Source organism: Leucoraja erinacea, chromosome 18, assembly GCF_028641065.1.
Source record: "Leucoraja erinacea ecotype New England chromosome 18, Leri_hhj_1, whole genome shotgun sequence".
Taxonomy (NCBI): domain Eukaryota; kingdom Metazoa; phylum Chordata; class Chondrichthyes; order Rajiformes; family Rajidae; genus Leucoraja; species Leucoraja erinaceus.
Genome location: NC_073394.1, coordinates 35,377,028 through 35,399,690, shown reverse-complemented (window position 1 = coordinate 35,399,690; position 22,663 = coordinate 35,377,028). Strand labels below are relative to the sequence as shown.

At 43.2% G+C, this 22,663-nt stretch overlaps 1 protein-coding gene across 1 annotated transcript in view; it reads left to right on the top strand.

The window, feature by feature from the left end:
• Positions 1-22,663, top strand: part of si:ch211-236l14.4 (SITS-binding protein) — a 62,983-nt gene that overhangs the window by 13,596 nt on the left and 26,724 nt on the right. The window contains exons 3-4 of the mRNA XM_055649842.1: positions 12,609-12,807; positions 16,917-17,067. Coding sequence (XP_055505817.1) covers positions 12,609-12,807; positions 16,917-17,067 — 350 coding nt within the window. The remainder of the gene's footprint in view (positions 1-12,608; positions 12,808-16,916; positions 17,068-22,663) is intronic.

The following is a 22,663-nucleotide window of genomic DNA, read 5'->3' as shown; positions in this document are numbered from 1 at the left end:
GCATTTCGATGTCCGAGCATGGAATGGTGAATTTGGGAGTAGATGGGGCAGAGATGGAGAAATTGAGAGTAAGGGATGGCATTTTTTTTGCAAGAGATGGGAGTAGTCATGAGTCTTTCCACTCTAGGTCTTCTGAGATGCCCACTCCAGTCTCTCACAAGGATGCTTTATCCTTTACACTCAATTCCTCTGTCTCCACTGCACCAGCTCCCAACATGCTTTCCACTCTAGGATATCTAAGATGTTCTCATTGTTCAATAAACGTGGTCTCCACCCCCCCGATTTCCCTCCCTCCCCCTCAGCATTGTGAATGGACCCCCCCCCCCCCCCCCCCCCCCCCCAGAATCGTATCTTCTTCTGTCCTGCAGTTTGGATATTGCTACCCCAACACATCATTCTCCAACATTTTCGCCACTGTCAATGTGATTTTACCACCAATTATATCATCCCCTCCACGCCCTTTCCACTTTCTGTGGTGATCACTCTCTTTTCAACTCCGTAGTTTGCCCACCCCTTCCGACTCAACTTGTCCCTTTCCCAGGCACTTATCCGTGGAACCGCAGGAAATATAACACCCTACACCTACTCTCTCACTTCCATCCAAAGATCTGTGCAATCTTCCAGGTGAGACGGGGGTTCACATGCATCTCTTCCGAACTCCTTTATGAATTAAATGGTGCTCTCGAGGTGGTGCCCTCTAGACGAGGTTACTGTTTCGCCAAACATTTGCGCTCTGTCTGCTGAATCCTGTTGCAGCAGCAGGTTGCTAACCATTTTAACTCCCCTTCCCATTCCCATACCAATATTTCTGTTCTTTGTCGCATCTATTGCCCGAGTAAGGCAATGTGCAATCTGCAATTAACTGCAAGATCAATGAATTCTTCAATTTCAAACAATAACTCCACTCCCCCACCCCCCCAAATCCCATGGTGCACACATTTTCCCTACCACCTCCCATACAACCTCCCTGTTCCTGTCCCATCCTCATGCTCATCTCCCTTTCCCAAGTCCCACATATCTCTATTTTCCCCCTCTTTCCCTTTCCTCTTGTCACCTTCGTCCCTTATCTGTCCCTCTGGCTTTACTTGGACCATCTCCGACATTCCCTACCGTTTCTAGATCTCACCGTCTCCATCACAGGAGACAGACTATTGACTGACATCTATTACAAACCCACTGGCTTCCATAGCTATCGAGACTACACTTCTTCCCACCTTGCTTCCTGTGAAGACTCTATCCCCTACTCCCAATTCCTCCGTCTGCGCCCAGGATGAGGTTTTCCATACCAGGTCATTGGAGATGTCCTCATTCTGTAGGGAATGACGGTTCCCCTCTTCCATTATAGATGAGGCTCTCACTGGGATCTCCTCGATATCCCGCAACTCTGCTCTTGCTCCCCCCCCCCCCCCCCCCATTCGTAACAAGGACAGTTCCCCTTTGTTCTCACCTTCCACCCCATCAGCTGTCGCATACAGCATACAATCCTCCACATTTTCGCCACCTCCAACGAGATCCCACTATTGGCCACATCTTCCCATCTCCACCCCTTTCTGCTTTCCGCAGAGACCGTTCCCTCCGCAACTCCCTGGTCAACTCGTCCCTTCCCACACAAACCAACCCCTCAGGTACATTCCCCTGCAACCGCAGGAGATGCAACACCTGTCCCCCTTTACCATCCAAGGACCACAACAGTCTTTTCAGGTGAGGCAGAGGTTCACTTGCACTTCCTCCAACATCATCTACTGCATCCCCTGTACCAGGTGTCAACTGCTGTATATTGGCGAGAACAAGTGCAGGCTTGGCAATCGTATCGCTGAACACCTCTAACTTCAAATAGCCCTTGCTTTCCCTCTCTCTCCCCCTTCCCAGTTCTCCCGCCAGTCTTACTGTCTCTGACTACATTTTATCCGTGTCCCGCCCACTACCCTGACATCAGTCTGAAGAAGGGTCTCGACCTGAAACGTCACCCATTCCTGCTCTCCAGAGATGCTGCATGTCCCGCTGAGTTACTCCAGCATTTTGTGTCTACCTCTGGCTTTACGCTTCACTCCTCCTTCTTTCCTCATCTGCAAACCTTGTGTCTCATTTTTACCTTCAGACTTTCTTCACTTACTCCCCCTCCTCGCTTACGTCTCTCAGTTACTTGCTCTCTATTACTTCACTGATGGCCATCATTGAGCATAACCATTAAAAGTTAAATGGTTAAGAAGGAACTACAGATGCTGGAAAATCGAAGGTAGACAAAAATGCTGGAGAAAGTCAACGGGTGAGGCAGCATCTATGGAGCAAAGGAAATAGGCAACGTTTTGGGTCGAGACCCTTCTTCAGACTGATGTGACGGGGGGGGGGGGGGGGGGGGTGGGAAGAAGAAAGGAAGAGGTGGAACCAGTTGGCTAAGGGAGAGCTGAGAAGGGGAGGAGAAAGTAGGTACTACCTGAAATTAGAGAAGTCCATGTTCATACCACTGGGGTGCAAACTGCCCAAGCGATATGTGAGGTGCTGTTCCTCTACTTTCTGGTGGTCCTCACTCTGGAAGAGGCCCAGGACAGAAAGGTCAGATTCGGAATGGGAGGGGGAGTTGAAGTGCTGAGCCACCGGGTGATCAGGTTGGTTATTGCGAACCGAGCGGAGGTGTTCGGCGAAGCGATCACCAAGCCTACGCTTGGTCTCACCGATGTAGAGCAGCTGACATCTAGAGCAGCGGATGCAATAGATGAGGTTGGAGGAGGTGCAGGTGAACCTCAGCCGCACCTGGAAAGACTGCTTGGGTCCTTGAATGGAGTCAAGGGGGGAGGTAAAGCGACAAGTGTAGCATTTCCTGCGGTTGCAAGGGAAAGTGCCCGGAGACGGGGTGGTTCGGGTGGGAAGGGACGAATTGACCAGGGAGTTACGGAGGGAGCGGTCTCTGCGGAAACCAGACAGGGGAGGAGATGGGAAGATGTGGCAAGTGGTGGGATCACGTAGAAGGTGGCGAAAATGTCGGAGGATTATTTGTTGTATGTGGCTGGTAGGGTGGAAGGTGAGGACAAGGGGGACTCTGCCCTTGTTACAAGTGGGGAGATGGGGAGTGAGGGCAGTCACGGGGTATAGAAGAGACCGTGGTGAGGGCCTCATCTATAGTAGAAGAGGGGAACCCCCGTTCCCTGAAGAATGAGGACATCTCCGATGCCCTGGTGTGGAACACCTCATCCTGGGTGCAGATGCGGCGTAGACGGAGGAATTGGGAGTAGGGGGATGGAGTACAGGAAGCAGGATGGGAAGAAGTGTAGTCCAGATAGCCATGGGAGTCAGTGGGTTTATAGTGGATGTCGGTCAGTAGTCTATCAACTGCGATGGAGATAGTGAGGTCAAGAAATGGTAGGGAAATGTTGGAAATGGTCCAGGTGTATTTGAGTGCCGGATGGAAGTTAGTGGTGAAATGGATGAAGTCCGTGATTTGTGTGTGGGTGCAGGAGGTAGCACCAATGCAGTCGTCGATGTAGCGGAGGTACAGGTCGGGGATAGTGCCACGGTACGCCTTGAACAAGGATAGTTTCAACGTACCCTATAAAGAGGCAAGCATAGCTAGGGCCCATGCGCGTGCCTATAGCTACGCATTGTATTTGGAGGAAATGGGAGGAGTCAAACGAAAAGTTATTAAGGGTAAGGACCAGCTCCGCTAGGCGGAGGAGAGTATCAGTAGACGGGGATTGGTTGGTTCTGCGGTCGTCAGTAGATGGGGATTGGTTGGGTCTGCGGTCAAAGTAAAATGGTGCATGTTTATTTTAATATTAAAGAACCCAACTGCAAATACGAGAATCGGGCTTAAATTAATTTTTTGAAGATTCAGATTTCCATATAGAACGTATTTCAAAGTTGATTGTGCAATAGTTGTAACAGCTATGGTGCAGCGGATTGTACTCTCATTTTTGAATCATGAGATTGTGGATTCAAGTCTACCATGGTAATTTGAACATAAAATGACATACTGATGATGCTATTTAGAACTTAGAAAGGTGCTATTTGTCAGATTAACTCTCAGATAGACGTAAAAACATACTTGAAAGAAAAAGAACATGGTGCCCTGATCACTATTTATACCACAAAATAGAGAGCATGACATTGCACCTCACATGAAAACAGACATCAAAATGGCACTGAACAGAATTTGGTGAAAATCTCATTCAGACTATGCAGGTGTGATTTTGGTTGTATGTGAAGTGAAAGGCATCATCTGCAGAAATGGTCCAATTTGTATGACTAGCATTGATATACATATCAACTGTTTGTCATTTAAGGACAGCTATGCAGTATACACAAGTACATGGTGATCTATCACAGCTGGGCAATTCCAAACTGGAAATGCTGTTCAAAGTAGTAGGGCAGTTGGACTGATCAGGCGTGTGGACATTTTATGACATGAGAGCAATTAACCTGCTGCTCCAATGCTATGCATCTTTCTATTAAGGCCTGCTTTTCCTGAGCAAGGTCGGTGATATTTCTTCTAGGCTGGAGAATTACAGCAGTGATGTCAAATATGTTTTGCATAGCTGTTAATGTTATTACAGTATGACTGAGCAGCCTCTAGGCACAGGCATTACATTCTCGCTGAAGTGTGATTCAGAATTGTACATTGCTGTGGGTGAAAGGTTTATGGCCGATTTCATCTCAATGCTCCTTAATCCATTTGCATTATAGAGACAAAATCATGCGTTATGTTATTGAATTTCAAGATAGGTTATCTGGGGGGTCTGGTGTTTTTTGGACAATTGCTATAACCAAGTTGGCTGGCCTGATTTCTACATTTTAATGGTGACACAGCACCTTTTGACTTAATTGACTCTTCAAGTACTTCATTGACTCTTAGACACTTTTGTCCAGGCTGATATCATGAAAGCTACTTCACGAATGCTAGTCTTCGATTTTTTTAAATAAATCGTGTGCTTTATCTTTACCTTGCACATCCATCCAATCAGTTGAGATCAGACTCAGCCAATATTTGAGCAGCTGTCCATATTTGCTTTTAAGTACTGAGAAACACTCAGACCTACTAACCCATGCCTGAGGCCGTAATGAATGCCTTGCTGCTATTTTACCCTTTTGTTTTGGGATTAATAACTCATGGATACTGGATTCCAGCTGTTAAATTGGTCGATATTGATTCATATTAGATTAGTTTTCTTTCAGAAATTATTCCAACCATAAATCTAATCTCCCCAAGTCCCTTTGCTGTTGTTGCACTCTGGATTTCTGGTCTGAGTTCACTAACTCTGTCCACCTTCAAGTAGTTTGAGGAAATTAAATATATATTTGTGAGTATCAAGCCCAGTCCTTCTAGTAATGATCACCCCATTGCACAGTTGTCCCGACAAACATAATCTCTTTTCAAATACTATATACACTGTTTTTGTCGTTGAAATCATTGGAACCGAATATTCTTCCACAGTCCCTGTATAGTCTTTGTACCATGGATTTTACCCATACAATAATTCTCCTTCGCAATCATTTACAATAATCCAGATCTTCAGATGAACTTGTTTTTGCTCAATTTTGCAGATGAGGGGAAAACTTTACAACTCTCAGAGACTAAATCTTGTCAAGTTTTCTTCAGTATTGCTGAAAGTGACCTCCCACTGTAAATAATGACCCAGCGATAGTCACACATTTATTGCATTTTAAATGTTGACACCATTAATTGTCCTTTTTATGCCACCATTGATAATGACCACACCTTACTTGGAATGACGATCCCCATTGTATACACTGGGAGAAGGTGGATCTCATGGTTCATCCAAGGCTTCTGGTTGGTGAAAAATCCAATTTGACGCAAACTCCACACATTTGCTAATGTAGTCAGTAACAACCGTGCATATTCATTCTGATCCGTTGCCAAGTTAACATCTTCACATCACCTAGTCTCCCGACCTCAAGTAATTGCCGAATCATTCCTCTGCCTCCCCTAACCAGTTCCATGCAGTCTTCACCATTGTAGCCGTGTCCTTCAGTTGCTGCTGCATGCAAGAAGTAGGAATACAACCAGATGGTCTGATTTCCGTAAGTGAGGGAGAGGGATGGACTAATAGGTATCTTTGTCAGTGGATAAACAGTGGTCAAGGGTGTTTGATCCTCTGATGTTACGGGACCTGCTGTATTAATACCATTATTGTTATATATCAATATTCACACTGCTTGCAGAACATTACAAGATACTGTACCACCTCTACATTAACATCCATTTTGTAGCTTTTGATGTTTCATAGGAAACATACCAACCAAATTTATACATCACTAGCATCCACAAATAACAATTCAATATTGTCAAGAAAATCTGTTTCAGAAATGTTGACCATGAGATAAATATTGGCTAAGCCATCAGTCCCGACTCAGAAAACAAAATCAATATCATATATTGAAAATTTGAAATAAAGCAAAGGTGGAAACACTCAGTATGCCAGGCAGCATTATGGAGAAAGAAACAGAACTAACCATTCAAGACTGACACTTCGTAAGAAATTTCTGTTTATATACATCAGGGATGAATCTACTGGTTGCCTTCATCTTGGCAGGATATCTATCTTATACATCTGAGAAAGTTTAATCTCACCTACAAAAGGTCCCTCTCCCCAACTTTGCAGCAAACCATTCTGCGATGCACTGATCTGCCAGCCTAGGTGATTGTGTGATCCTGGATTAATGTGCCAAAAATAACCCCTGACTAACATCATATTACCCTAGTATCAATCTTACCCCCAGTAATGGGCTACTTGTGCCCTATTGTTAATGATGACCTCCGTCAATGAATCCTGGATTTCTGAGTTTAGAAACATAGAAATAGGAGATGGCTCTCCAGCTCATTCATTGATTTCATCGTTGGAAGGGGCTGGTCTGTCTGTTAATCATTTTTACTTATTTAGGTTGAGTAGCTTTTTGAGTCAAGAGGGTTTTATTGTCATATAACTTTCCTCTCTCTGACTGTAATCCTATGCGTTCCACCCCTTCTTCTCAAAAGGGTTAGACGAGTTATTTCTTGTCATATGTCCCAATTTATAATTAAAAGCTTTGTTTTGCAAGCTATCCAATTAAATCAGATAATACTATACATAAATAAAATGAAGCCAAGCTCAAGTACAATAGGTGGTGAAGGGAAAGATATAGTGCAAAATATTGTTCTCACCAATTCCAGAGAAATAGTCCAATGTTCTCAATGAGGTAGGTTGTAGAATGGGACTGTACCCTGGCTTGTGGAAAAACAGTATATATCATGCTTTTTGACATTATGTAGACTGCATATACTGCATGATTGAGATTATTATTGGTTTATTAGTTCATTATTGTCACACACCAATACCATACACAAATACAATCTAGCCATACACCAGTACAAAAGCAAATGAAAGAGAAAAATGACCAGTGTGGAATATTGTGTCACAGCTTTAGAGAAAGTGCAAATGTTTTAAAAAGTGAAATGAACAAGATTGGGACTACAACCTTGACTTATGAGAGGGCCATTGATAAAGTAATAGAGGCACAGAGCTGAATAGCACAGAATCAGGTCCTAAAGTCCACTTTGAACACACTGATCAAGTTGGCAAACTGAGCTAGTCCCATTTGCTTGCATTTGCCCCATAGCCCTCTAAACCCTTCCTATCCATATATCTGCCCAAATGCCTTCTAAAAGGTGTAATTATATCTGCTTCTATGCTTTCTTTTGGCAGCTCAGATCAGATGCAGAATACCCCCTGAGTGAAAAAATTGCCCATGAGGTCCTCTTAAATCTCTCCCCTCGCTTAAACCTCTGCCCTCTAGTTTTAGAATCTTCTAGCTTGGAGAAAAAGACTGAATATTCACCTTATCCATTTCCCTCAAGATCTTGTATACCCCAATAAAGTCATCCCTCAGCCTCCTATGCCCCTAAAAGTGCCAGCATATCCAACCTCTCCATATAATTCTAGAGCATAGGCCAAGGTAACAACCTGATGAATGCCTTGTACATCCTTTCCAACTTAGTATGATAATGGTGGGAAAGAAGCTGTTCCTGAATCTGGTAGTACATGTTTTCAAGCTTTTGTATGGGGGAGAAGATAGAATGATTGGGCTGAAAAAGCTCCTTGTTTTTGTTGACTACTTGAGCTATAGATTAGGTAATGATTAGGTAATGTTGGTTTGTGTGATGGACTGGGCTGCATCGACAATCGTCTGCAATTTCTTACGATCTTAGGCAGGGCAATTGCCAAACCAAGCTGTGATGCATCTTAATAGATTGCTTTCTGCAGTGCATGTGGTGAAATTGGTAAGAGTTTTTGGAGACATGCCAAACCTCAGGCTTCTGAGGAAGTAGAGACATTGGTACATTCATGGCTACGGTGTCAATGGGATTGTACCAGGACAAATTGTTGGTGATATTTACGCTCAGGAACTTGAAGCTCTCAGCCATGTCCACTTCAGCACTATTGATGTGTAGGAAGGAACTGCAGATGCTGGTTTAAACCGAAGATAGACACAAAATGCTGGAGTAACTCAGCGGGACAGGCAGCATCTCTGGAGAGAAGGAATGGGTGACTATTGATGTTGGCTTGAGAGTGTACACCTCCCTATTTCCTGAAGTCAGTTGCTAATTATTTTGTCATTGAGGGAGAGGTTGTTGTCTTGAAATTATCAATCTTCTTCCTGCAACTCTGCCTTGTCATTGTTTGAGTTCTAGACCATTAAAGTGGTGCCACCTGCAAACTTCTAAATGGCTGAACAGTCGTGAGTGTATAGGGAGTAAAGTAAGTAGAAATTCTTGTTGGGCACCAATATTGAGAATAATTGTGAAGGGCCTAAGCTTACTGATTATAGTCAATGGATCAGGAAGTCGAGGATCCCGTTGCACAGGATGTCTGAATCCTAGGTCCAGGAGTTTTGTGATTCCCAAGTTCCAGTGTTTGGAGATGAGCTGGTTAGTATTTTGTGGTTGAAGACAGAGCTATAGTCAGTAAATAAGAGTCTGGTGTAGGTATCATTGTCATCCAGATTTTCTAGGAATGAATGACGGACAAGGGAGATGGCATCTGCTTCCATCTGTCTGGAAGGCTGGAGTTAATGTACACCATGACCAGCCTCTTGAAGCACTTAATGGTTATAAATGTCAGAGCAACTGCATGGTGGTCATTAAGGGGCACTACCCTGCTCTTCTTTAGCACTGGGATAAAACCTCAGAATAGAGCAGGGAGAGGTTAAAAATATCCAGGAATATAACCTGCCAGCTGGTCCGCACTGGTTCTGAGGACACGGCCGTGGACTCCATCGGGTCAGTCGGTTTCTGCATAGTCACTCTCAGAAAGGCCAATCTGACATCTGCCACTATGACATGGGTACAGGTGCACCCAAGGCTGACAGGATGGGTGACATCATTCCACCGACCTTCTAATCAAAGCAAGCATACAATGCATTAAGCTCATGGTGAAGAGCCGTGTTGTTGCTTGCAATATTTCCCGTTCACTTTGTAGCCCATCACACATTTGATAATGTGTGCATGATTATCCTAGGGCTCCAGCTAGGTCCAGAATTTCCTCTTGTCATTCTTTGATAGCTTTGTGAAGATTGTGCATAGTTTTTTTTATATACCACTTGGGAACAATCCATTTGAACGCTGAAGACTTGGACTTCACCCACATGGCTGATTTGTGGTTTCCATTTGGGATACCCTCATATTGTCTGTTTGGCACACAGTCCTCTACACAATATACTGATGTAATCTGTGATGGCAGTGTATGGATTGGTAACTAAAGATTATAGTTTTAATACAATTTGGAAAAAAGAATCAGGAAGTGAGGAGAAATGTATTCATACAATTGATTATTCTGATCTAGAACACACTACTTGGAAGAGAGTTGGGATCAGATTCCATAGCAACCTTTTGAAGGGATTTGGCCATGCATTTGAAGAAGTGACAAAGTAAAGGGGGAAATGTTGAAATGTGAAATTAAATTCAGCAAAATTGAATAAAAACATCAGCAAAGGCTAAGATAAATGACCTTTGCAGTGCTGTCAAATTCTATTGCCTAGAAACTCTAATAGACTCTAATGGCAAACTTGAAGGTGCAAAAGTGAGCATTGGCAACCATTTCACCAAAGGTCTGAGGCCCTGCTGAATGGCAGCTGAAAGGTCTGAGGGCCAGCTTTATAGATGGCATTGAAAGTGAGCCAATTGGTCTTGCTTCCAGAGGCTGTATTTCAAAGGGCTGGCTGGCCCAGGTGAGCCTGTGCTCTTTAGGGTTGTGGGTGTATGAATGGTTACGTGGTGCATGAAAATCTGGAGACTGACAATGTTTAAGTAGTGGAGGAGAGCGTCATGAGTCATTGGGTATGAAATTAGGTCGATAGAGTTAGGGACTCTATCGACCTAATTATATATCATGGATTAGTAGATTACATTGAGTGGCGGTGCTGGCTCAAAGGGCCAAATGGCCTACTCCTGCACCTATTATCTATGTTAGATTATAGATCTGAGAAATGGTACTAGGGAAATGGGACTAAGACAAAGTAATAATTAAGGGCTGTGAAACCTTTTATGATTCTGCTGCTGTTTCAGTTCATTATTTTCATCATGAGATAAAACCCAACCTTTGATTCCATTTGACACAAACTGGGCGATCGTTTCGCTGAACACCTATGCTCAGTCCGCATTGGCCTACATGATCTCCCAGTTGCCAAACATTTTAACTCCCCTTCCCATACTGACCTTTCTGTCCTTTTCTCCAGAGATGCTGCCTGACCCGCTGAATTACTCCATCATTTTACACGTATCTTTGATTTGATATTCCCATGCTCCAAGGCCCCCAATCCCAGAGCCACATTACTGTGTATGTGGTTCCCTGGAATATTATGGGGCTATCAATATGGCATTTAACCTGTACATGTGCAAAATCAATTACTGGCCAACAGCTGTAGATTTACAATTCCACTCACTTCTGCCTAATTTGGGACACATTTACAAGCTGATGTCTGGGAAGATATAAGGAGCACTCTGAACTTTTATAGATGGCAATATTTTCATAAGTATATCCTATTTCCTTTAAACTGTGACAGTTAGGCTACTGAACACTCACTCACAGACATTGGGTCTCCTCGATAACTTTTCCATGGTAATGTCATGCAGTTATTTGAATTTGGGTTTTCCAATGGAGCTCAATTGGGAATAATCCTGAACTGAGTTCCTTGATATGGGAAGTGCCGGCTGCTCCCATTCCAAAGCAGTTAGTTGATCTTAGGTGGACCAGCAGGAAAGTATGGGGGTGGCAGGGAGATGGGGATTTGTTTGGGGCTGGAGGTTACTCAGATGTATACAATGTAGGGATCTTGCAGCTTAGCATTACGGAGAACTGCATAGGAGGGGAAAGGTGTTTGATTGCGAGAAACTCATCAGTTGCCCACTACTCACATGCCCACATACTCCAGGTTGATATCAATTTCTTGACTGAGTTTTTAGGAGTTTCAGACGTCAGTATAGTACTTTGTGAAAATTAGACCCGAACTGACACATCTTTAATTTTGATATGAAAAATCATAATATGCCATTATAGTGAGAGTGTATTGTTTTTCTTCAAATGAGCGTGTCAGTGCAGTCAGCCTGCATTAAGATATGCATTGCTGCCCTGGAATCCTTCGAACAGGCCAGCCCATGCCAGTGAGAGCTAAACAGGGATTAGAGTGCAATCAGGTGATGTCAGCCTTAGAAATGTGAGAGAGGTCAGTAGTTCCTCTGGGGGCATGTGATGGGCTGGGGAATAGATAAGTAAAGCACAGAAATGGAAAAAAAAAACTCTCAAACAAACACAAGCCAAAACACAAATCAAAATTTAGATAAATCAAGATTTAAATTTCTGAGAAAACCTTGTAAATTTATCTGAACCTTATATAGGCATACCAAGACTAAACTGTTCATCTTGCGGGTGAGAGAGTGTGGAGACTGGCTTTTGGCTAAGTGTAACCAAGGTTTGCAGATTTGAATTTGGGCCCTATACTGCCAAGCTGGACCAATTCAACCAGAATTCCAGTCTATTACTTGCATTGGAACATTCAGTGAAATGGCAGTCCATCAGAATGTACAAAGTAGGAACAGGAGTACAATTCAATAAAATCTTGGCTTATTTTCTTCCTCAAAATCACATTCTCGCACTAACAGCATATCCCTTGTTTCTGAACATCTACTGATCCGTGCCTGGTACATAATCATTGAATGACACTCGCTACATTCCTTCTCATCTCAATCTTGAATGTCTGACTCCTTGTTTTGAGATGATGAGTCAATGTCCCCCGTTTCAGAAACATCAATCCCACATCTACCTTGTCAAGTCCAGAAATAAATGTGTACCTTTTAAAGAGATTACCTCTCATTCTTCTAAAGATTTAGGTTCTGTCTACTTATTCTCTCCTCATAAAACAACCATACCTCCCTTCCCCCCCCCCTCCTCACCCCACCATCTCAAGTAACCATCTGTTGAACAGGCCAATAGGTAACCAGATGTACCTTTGCACCATGTGTACCTGGTGTCTGTGGTAAATAAGCGTGAATGAGGTGTCGGGGAAGGACATAGATAAAACCTGCTTCTGCCCTCATTTCTTTTCATGTGAATTTCTGGCATTAGGTGTGGCTGTGCGTGTTCATCAGGAAGTCCCATTACATGTTGGAATTGAGAGCAGAAAGCAGTTGTGCCTGGGGATCCCACCCAACGCTGAGATGGTTCCCCTGAGTTATACGATATGTGTGAGTGACAGTCTGAGATCAGCCTACCAGCAACGCAGCAGTGTGATCCCTGTGGCCCAGCCTGACACCAGCATCCTGTGGTAAGAAAATATTCCTGCCACGTTTCTGTTCGCTAGTAGAAGAGTCCTTGGTTTAAACACACTCTCCTTTACCTCTGTTGAGCCACTTTAAAAATAATTCTTGCAGCTCTGGAATGGTCTCAATCAATCGTAATTTAAAATAACAGCAAGAAAAATATAGTAGAGGCAATGTAAGGGAGCAGGGGGACTATATTAAAGTGAGGGAGAACTCAACATTAGGTATTAAATAGAATGGCAGTCAGGAATACTGAACATAAAAATTACAGAATTGATCTGCAAAATTGAACAAGAAGTAATAATGAGAGAGTATGGGAATATAAACAGAGGCAAATACAATATGAATCTAAATATTTAAATAAATATAAATTGTACAAGATTGACTAAAGGGAGTTCAGGGCCAATTAAGAAACAGAATAGGACTTTGTGGAGACAGAGGCCTTTGCTAAGATAGGAAATTAAATTTTCAGTCTGCCCTCTGTAGATAAGGAGATGTTGTCTGTACAGTATTAAGGAGAAAGCAGTAGCAATGCTGGATGTGACAAACTGGAAGTGGTTTAAAGTTTAGCAGTCCTCAAAGTGGAAAGGTCATCTGGACTGGATGGAATCTTCCGAGCCTACTGAGGGTTGAAATTGCAGAGGCTTTAATCACAGTCTTACCTTGGATATGGGGTAGTGCCAGGAGACCGGGTTGCAAATGTAACACTACTCTGTTTTAAATAAGGCTGAATATAGTGACAACACTATAGCCAGTGATAGTGATTGGGTAATTCCCATGTCATTCAATTTTGGCAATCGCAGTGATATATTTGTGTCTGATTTGTGGGGAAAGTTAAACCATGTAGCTATAAATCTAACACAAATGGCGCCGAAATGTGCAACCAGCATAATCACAAACAAAATTAATTGGCATTTTGGAATTTTTTTAAATTAAAAACAAATTGTTAATCACTAATTTGAACAAGTTGTTTTTTTGTGTCATGAATAAGTTGAAAAGAGCGGTGCAGTTTGTATGAAGTTATAAAACTATCACATTATGTTGGACGAATATTATACGATTAAAGAATGAGAGCTATGTTCTATGGCACTGAAACACTTTCCAGTCTTGCAAGAGGGAGATATACAATAATAAAAATATCTTGTACAGCTCATGTAGGAGGATAGATTAGAGGATATTCGCATGAAAATATAAAGACTACACTTGCTTTGTGCAAAGACAGGTTTGCTGAAATTTTCATTTTTAAACATTGTTTTTTCATCTTATTGCATAAATAGAGAGTAGGGAAGATTCAAACAAGAAGATATGATTTGAGAATTAAAGGACAGAAGTTTAGGGGTAACATGTGGGGGAACTTCTTTACTCGGAGAGTGGTAGCTGTGTGGAATGAGCTTCCAGTGGTGGAGGCAGGTTCGATTTTATCATTTAAAAATAAATTGGATAGGTATATGGACGGGAAAGGAATGGAGGGGTATGGTCTGAGTGCAGGTTGATGGGACTAGGGGAAAATAAGTGTTTGGCACGGACTAGAAGGACCGAGATGGCCTGTTTCCGTGCTGTAATTGTTATATGGTTATATTATATGGTTATAAATGGATCAGAATAATTAGAGTATAAAACTTGCTTTACAAAAGAAAGCACAGGGTGGGGGTGAAGGGTTGTTTTTCACATTGTTACCAGAAACAGGCATAGGGTCTCAACATGTTTCAATATAGAAACAGTTTTAGTTCATTGTATGAGTGTACTTGGCATATTTTTAAAGACTTGACTAGATTTCGGGAAACTCAAAAGTGTAGTAAACGAGGAGGTTAGCAATATGTGGAAGGAAAGAATTTGGCTAATGGTGACAGGTAAAATTTAACATAGTAAAGTGTGAAGTGATGTCTTCTAGCAGGTTGAATGAGGAGAGATAACATAATCTAGTCTATAAAGTTTTAAAGAGAGTGCAAGACATGAGAGGTCTACAAACATATTTCTATGAAGTTTGAGAGGACTACATATTCAAGGATATTTTGCTTTATTAATAGAATATAAAAGTAACCATATAATGCTAAACATGGGGTACAGACTTCTTAGCTTGTCTCAACCCCATCAACCAGTGGTCTGTTTGGATAAAGCCAGCGCAACCAGAAGCATGTCTGGATGTCTTTGCTACCCAAAGCTACAATCATTTCAGACGCAAAGCTTCTTCATCTGAGTGATGCAGTTGAATCTATCAAGAGTCAAGAGTGCTTTATTGACATATGTCCCAAACCGGAACAATGAAATTCTTATTCGCAGCAGCACTACAGATATGTAAACATAGTACTCTGTAAAAACCCTAATAACTGACAAAAAAAGTTCACTACAAAATATATATATATATCTAAAATTCATGTAATATATTTATTAATATCTGTAATTGACCCATTTATTTCTATTGTGTTTTCTGTCTGTTAACCAATCTCCATGTCACCAAAATAAATTGGTCAAATTTTGCTTCATAGTCTCTGGTGAGACTTTATCAGGTTCCTTCAGAGAGTCTATCAGAAACCTTAAGAGCTTGCACTGCAAAAATATGGCTTCCATTTTTCCTACATTGCAAAGTAAAATATTTCATTGGGTGTAAATCACTTTGGGGCTAATCAAAATGGCAGCCTTTCTTCTCCTTCTCCTACTTTAATATTCAATTCCCTTCTCTTCCACTTTAACCAAATGTCAATTACAGCTGATATTTGCATTCCTCTTTTGAAATTCTGTCATTGAAATCAATGGAACTGGAAATGAAGTATAATCACAGCCACTACATATGCATTTTGGTATAAAGGGCCAAGAAATAATTTTCTTGCCACTTTATACCATACTGAAGAAAACCTTTGACTATACCAGTCTGAAGAAGGGTCCTGACCCGTAATGTCACCCATCCTTTTTCTCCAGAGATGCTTCCTGACCTGCTGACTCCACCAATTTGTGTCTATCAAATAATTTTCACCCATTGTCAACTTGAGGACTGTGTGGTGACCACTTCTGCTGGTAACATCATGTATTTATCCTAATGTCTTGAGACATTGTGCAGCCTAAAGTTAACATTACATATTTCCAGGGTCATTCCATTAATCCTCTTCTCCCCAGATACCACTCTGAAACGACTTATCTAGGATCTATGCTGCTTTTATGCTTGAGGAGTCTAAGATCATGGATAAAACTTGTAATTCTGAGTGTGAACATATCAGAATCTTGATATGGTCAGTGGGACAGCCATCTAACTTGGGACAAGTCCTCTGATATTCATGAAAATGTCTTTACAAAGTTGGGTGGTCTGTGTGCCTTTGACTTTTCCAGACCAGGTGCATAGGATGATATAGTAACGTCTGTCCAGTTTTATTCTTATGTTTTGTTAAGGTGGCTTGGTACAGTGGAGTACCTTGCTGGCCCTTTTCAGAAAGTAGTTATGATTTGGATCCAATCACAAATAGACTTAATTACAAAGTCTTCAATTCACAAATAGACTTAATTACAAAGGTTCCAATTGCATAAAAATCATTAGTGAAGTAGATCAAGTTTAATAACACTCTGGTAGTTAAAATGTCACAGTTAATGAGACCGGCCTTTTTTTTTTGTTTTTACAGATTATTTATTTAACTGAATTTAACTTCTGGATTATGATGCAGAGGGAACACTCCAAATCCCAATGGTAAGATTTGAGGTTTGTCCTCTGCATCATAATCCAGACCTCTTCCAATAACCGTACTAGTGTCCACAACAGTAACCCACACCCACTCCTCATCCATTCCTCACTCACATTCTGCCCTGCTTCATTTTTGTCACTTTCCTTCTTTTCCCAATTGTCTCTCTTATCCCCATAACCTGTGATTCTGTCTGCCTGATTTTAATACCCAATTATTGCCTTTTCCTAAAATCAATGACTCCATTTATAATTCTGTTCTCTTTTGCCCCCTTTTCCTTTTCTTTCTTATCCCCACTCCTCTCTGCTCCCCTCCCACCACCCAGTTTCCACTCTCTTTAACACTGGTTCCATTTTCCCTGACTGCTTTGTCCTTTTAAAATGTGTTGATTATGCTTACTGTTGTTGCATTTAATATGTAGTTTGTTTCTCTGCTCCTTTGGAGCACAGGCTGCCACTGTGGAGGTCGCATAGGGTGTCTGACACGGCACTGAGGCTGGAGCACAATCTGAAGATGTTGGCCAGAAAACTGAAGCATTACAGGCTAGGAGAGGGAGTGATGGATCTCTGCGAACAATCCACGCTGCTGCTGTCTACTGAGGTACAAGTGCCATCTGTCACATCACTTTCAGTCAACACCCAAACGCATTGAGCCAAAATGTTCACTGCAACAACAGCTCAAAACAGGTGATGAGAAGGCAGCAGTGTGTTTAATATCCCACCTGTGACAATGTACCACTGTTTGCTTTGTACCAGTGTCTTCCATGGGAGCAGACATTCATAGAATACTGCAGATCAGGCTGACGAAGAAAGACTCAAAGTGCTGAAGCAACTAAGTGGGCCAGACAACATCTGTAGAGAGCTGAAACGGGCTTGGCGACTTTAAAATGAACTCGAAAGTGCACCGGGAGCCAGTGTAGGGAGGCCAGAATTGGCGATATGTGCTCCCTCTTTCGAGTCCCTGTTAAAAGGCGAGCAGCAGCATTCTGAACCAACTGGAGACGAGCCAGTGAAGAACGAGCAACAACAAAATAGAGCGCGTTACAGTAATCCAGCCTAGATGTAATAGGCTCGAGAATGGGCTTCACCTTCGCCAGCTTCCTTAGGTGAAAGAAGCTGGACTTAACCACCGCGCATATTTGGCGAATATATATATATATATATCAGAAAGACTCAAAGTGCTGAAGCAACTATGTGGGCCAGACAGCATCTCTAGAGAAAACGGCTTGGCGACTTTTTTGGTGGGGTCCTTCTTCAGAAGAAGGGCCCTGACCTGAAACAGGCACTGATCCATGTTCTCCAGAGATGCTGCCTGACCTGCTGAGTTATTCAAGCATTCTGTGTTTCATCCATTTGGCCCAATAACCTTTTTTTGCAATCAGTTTTGTAGTATATTTAACTGTGAGGTACTTTACATCGATGTCCACTCCTGACTTTGCCTGATAATCTGCTCTTTTCATTGGGGTGTCACTGGGTAATGATCTGCAGTAGGATTCTGTCAGCCTAGCTAATAGCAGCAATGCTATGAAGCAGGAGGGCACATATTGTAGAGCTCTTACACAATCCTTCAGCAACTTTGATCAGACTAATGTTCTCTGTGTCATCCAACCAACCAACACTTTACCTCGATACACAAAATTGCTGGGGAAACTCAGCGGGTACAGCAGCATCTATGGAGCGAAGGAAATAGGCGATGTTTCGGGCCGAAACCCTTGGGTTTCGGCCCGAAACGTCGCCTATTTCCTTTGCTCCATAGATGCTGCTGCACCCGCTGAGTTTCTCCAGCAATTTTGTGTACCTTCGATCTTCCAGCATCTGCAGTTCCTTCTTGAACACTTGACCTCAATAGATGCTGTTTGACCTGTTGAGCTATTGCACTATTTTGTTTATTTGTTCCAGATTCCAGAAACTGCAATCATTTCAGTCACCAGTGTGTCGTGCTATTTTATCCCAGAAACCTCTTGTAGGCTGTACTCCATTTGCCTCCATTTGCTTGCTAGAATCCTGGGGGGGGGGGGGGGGGGAGGGGGAATCCTGGGGGGGAGGGGGATTGTGCGGTGAGGCTTGATAAACCCACTGAATCATGGGTTCTCGGTGAGCATTTGGCCTACCAATTAGACAGGATCTGTCCTGAACCAACCCATCAAGAGAATGCAAACTTAAGACACTGGTGAGTAAAGACCCAGCCAGTAGTTCACAAGTAGTTCATAGGTATATCAATGAGAACCATGGTGTGTTCTATTTAAAGCACTGGGGACAGAGCCAGGACTGTAAGGAGTGCATGGTGGAGCAGTGAGCAGCTTTGATTCCACACCCTGCCTCGGCATCTTTGGCAGACTGTTGTTCTTGGACTTTCCCATCCATAAGATGTGAGTAGCGATAACTGTGGGGGGGGGGGGGGGATATGTTATGGAGAGAGAGAGAGAGAGATAAATTAGTTCAGGATGGACAGACAAGAACTGTGTTCAGTATCAGACTTGTTATCTCATGTAACATTAGTAACCGCCAGGGAGCAGCTCACAGTATCAGCGCCTCTGGGCAACCTGGCCCAATCTCAAATGACGGTTAAAGGAGTCCTTCAAAATTAATTACAGGCTTCTCTGGCTGGCAGCAAGCTGTGGCTGATAATCTTTCGACACGGATTGGTCTCTCCACATTGATCTTTGGAACAGATGGCCTCGAGTCACTCACCACCACGCACAATAACCAGGGCAGCCCAGTTTACAAGTGTCGCTTCTGAGCCATGAGCCTTCCAGCCCTGGGCAGCTGCGTGCTGACGCCTCGGCCTGGCCATTCACAAAGTTGGCTCTCTGCCCAAGTCCATTCCTGGTAACATTTCGAGCAGCTTGAGAATGTTTAGCATGCTGACTGCTGACTTAGCTGTGTGGTGGATTTCCTGAGTGCTTCTGACACTGCCTGAATCGCCCTTCCCCCAGCTTTCAGGGCACTCCCACCTTCATCCCTCAGAGCCTATGGGTGAAAAGTAGGATATGATTGTGTCGACGTGTTTGTGATTAAGGTACAGCCAGCTTCCCAGGAGATCTAATTTGGACGGAGGCCTGGTGCTTTATGTTCAAAAGTCAATAGTGATAAGAGAAGGGAACATTTTCAGATGAGGGAGCCCCACTAGTTTAGTTATTCTTATTTAGTCAGAAGTCTCCAGGGCTTATTCCAGCCAGTAAAGACCATCTTTCACAACATTCGGAGAGTGTTTTTATTTCTGAACTTGGTTCCAGCCCGAAACTTTGAGACCAATCCCTTGTGAAATCCCCCGTCGGAGCTGCACATGGCTATTGGAGGGATGGTAGGGGAATGGATTGGGGGGAAATGCAGACACTTGGGGTATTTCTCTGTCGGTAAGATTGTCAGACAAAGGATTTTCTGATATCTAAGATCCATCACAAATATTACATAGAAACATAGAAAATAGTTGCAGGAGTAGGCCATTCGGTCCTTCGAGCCTGCACCACCATTCAATATGATCATGACATATTGATGGACAATGCAATCACTTTCACTATTTTTGTTATGTAAGCATAATAGGAGTTAGGGAACTGGAAGAGGTATACGAGGTCAGAAATTAACCGTGATCCCAATGAACGGAGATGCAGAGCTGAGGGTTGTACTCAATGTTCCTTACATGTGATGCCAATAACAATTGGCCGTATCTGTGGGAGTGGGTTGGTAGGGGGTGTAGTGTTGTTGTATACGGTTGTAAACTGGAAACAGATAATCATCTTCAGAATTTATTCAGATCACAGTAAATATCAGAGACTGTTTCTTTCCTCTCTCCACCCCTGATTCATGACGTTACGGGCTATAACTAGAGTAGAGCTCCACAAGTGCTGGGCATATTACCATCCTCACAAAACATTTAATCGGTAAAGTCAGGGCATGAGATAACCACCCAAGCTGACACTACAAAAGCAGGAGTGAAGCACTACATTGATGGAGGGATAGTATAAAAGGGACACACAAGAAACAGAAATAGGCCATTCAAATCGAACTCTGCATTTACCTTTTATTTCTCATTAGAATTTTATTCTAACACCATCCCACACTCACACTATCCTACACACTAGGTACAATTTACAATTTTTACCGGAGCCAATTAACCTACAAACCTGTACACCTTTGGAGTGTGCACGGAAACCGGAACATCCGGGGAAAACAGGGAGAACGTATGTGCAGACAGCACCCGATCAGGATTGAACCTGGGTCTCTGGTGCTGTAAGGCAGCTACTGCTGTGCCACCCTGACGCCCGTTCTCAAGATTAGCAGTGGGCCTTCAACAGTTTTAGCATCCCTTCATCATAGCACCTCCAAACGTTCATACTTCAAATAAATCACTTCTTATTCTTTTAATCTCAGAGTGACAAATGAGCATTGGACAGTTGGACTGAAGGCTAAGGGATACTTGAGGGTATACTGTACAGCTGAAGACACAGTACTGAGGAAATATTACACTTTCAAACTGACTGTGCTAAGTGAGTGATGGACTGTCAGTCCTGAGACACTACCAAACAGGTGAAGGTAAAGTGACAAAATGTCAGCACCGTTGAAGAAACTGTGGTAGGGGAATGTTGGACGATTGGAAGTCGGAGTTAAGGAGGTACTAGTCTATCAAAATGGCTGTACTGGGAGAGACCAGGATTGTTGGGAGTACGTAACTGAAGTAGCATTGCACAGTTGAAGAGACAGTATTGAAAGAGTGCTGAATTGTTGGAAGGACAATGCTGAGGTAGTCCTGATCTGCTGAATAGGCAGTGCTGAAGGAGCATTGGAGAGTCTGGCGGACATTACCGAAGGGTTACGGGACTGTACCGCAGCATCATTGAGGACATAATGAACTGACAGAAGGCCAGTATTGGTGGCGTGCTGGATTACTTGAAGGGAAATACTCCGGAATGGTTGGATTGCTGCAGGAACATTGGTGTGAGAGCACTGAATTCTTGCAAGGGTTAATGCCGAGAGAGCGCTAATAGGTGGAAAGGCTGAACTGTCAGGGGTACATGATTGAGGAGTGCTGGACAATTCAATTGATAGTTCTCTAAGTATATTTTAGTGTCAGAAGAGTATTGCTGAGGGATATTCCAGAGGTGATGTGATTGGAGGTGCTGTGATGAAGGAATACTGAAACTGTTGAAGACCCATTTTTAATCTTGAAAAATAATGGAAACCTGAACTGTATCGAGGCCGCCACCTGCATCTGTGCCGATCTCGTTCATTTCATTAACTTTGTCACTTTCACCCTACCCTCAAATTCACTTGACTATCTCTGACACCTCTCTATCCCCTTTCTTGATCTCTCTTCCTCCATCATCTGTGTCCTGTAGTCCTGCTCTCGCTCTCCCTCCACACATGAAGCAACAAGGATAGAGTTCCCCGCCTCAGCTTTCACCGCACCAGCCTCTGCATCCAACACTTCATTCAGATTCAATTTTAATTGTCATTGTCAGTGTACAGTACAGAGACAACCAAATGCATTTAGCATCTCCCTGGAAGAGCGACATAGCAAATGATTTGAATAAATAATAATAAGTGTCCGGGGGGGGTGTTGATTGGCAGTCACTGAGGTACGTTGTTGAGTAGGGTGACAGCCGCCGGGAAGAAGCTGTTCCTCGACCTGCTGGTTCAACAACGGAGAGACGTGTAGCGCCTCCTGGTTGGTAGGAGGGTAAACAGTCCATGGTTGGGGTGAGAGCAATCCTTGGCGATGTCCTTCATTGTCCGACATTTCCACCGCCTTCCCATCACCAGTCACATCTACACCTGTTTCCGCCTTCTGCAGGCAGAGCTCCTTCTGCAACTCCTTGGTTCATACACTTCCCACCGAATGACCCCCCCCCCCCCCCCCCCCCCCCCCCCCCCCCTACACGTACACGTACTTTCCCAAGCAACAACAAGAGATGTAACACCTGTCCCTCGCATCCATCCAAGGACTCTTTCCAGGTGAGACAGATGTTCATGCACTCCTCATCTACTGCATTCAGTGTTTCAGATGTGGCCTCCTTTACATGAGCGAGACCGTTTCGCTGAACAATTGTGTTCGGTCAACCAGCTGGATCTCCCAGTTGCTGACCATTTTAACTCTCCCCCCCCCCATACTGATCTTTCTGTACTGGGCTTCCTCCGTTGCAAATTGAAGACTAGAGGAGCAACAACTCATATTCTGCTTGGGGAAACTTACAACCTAA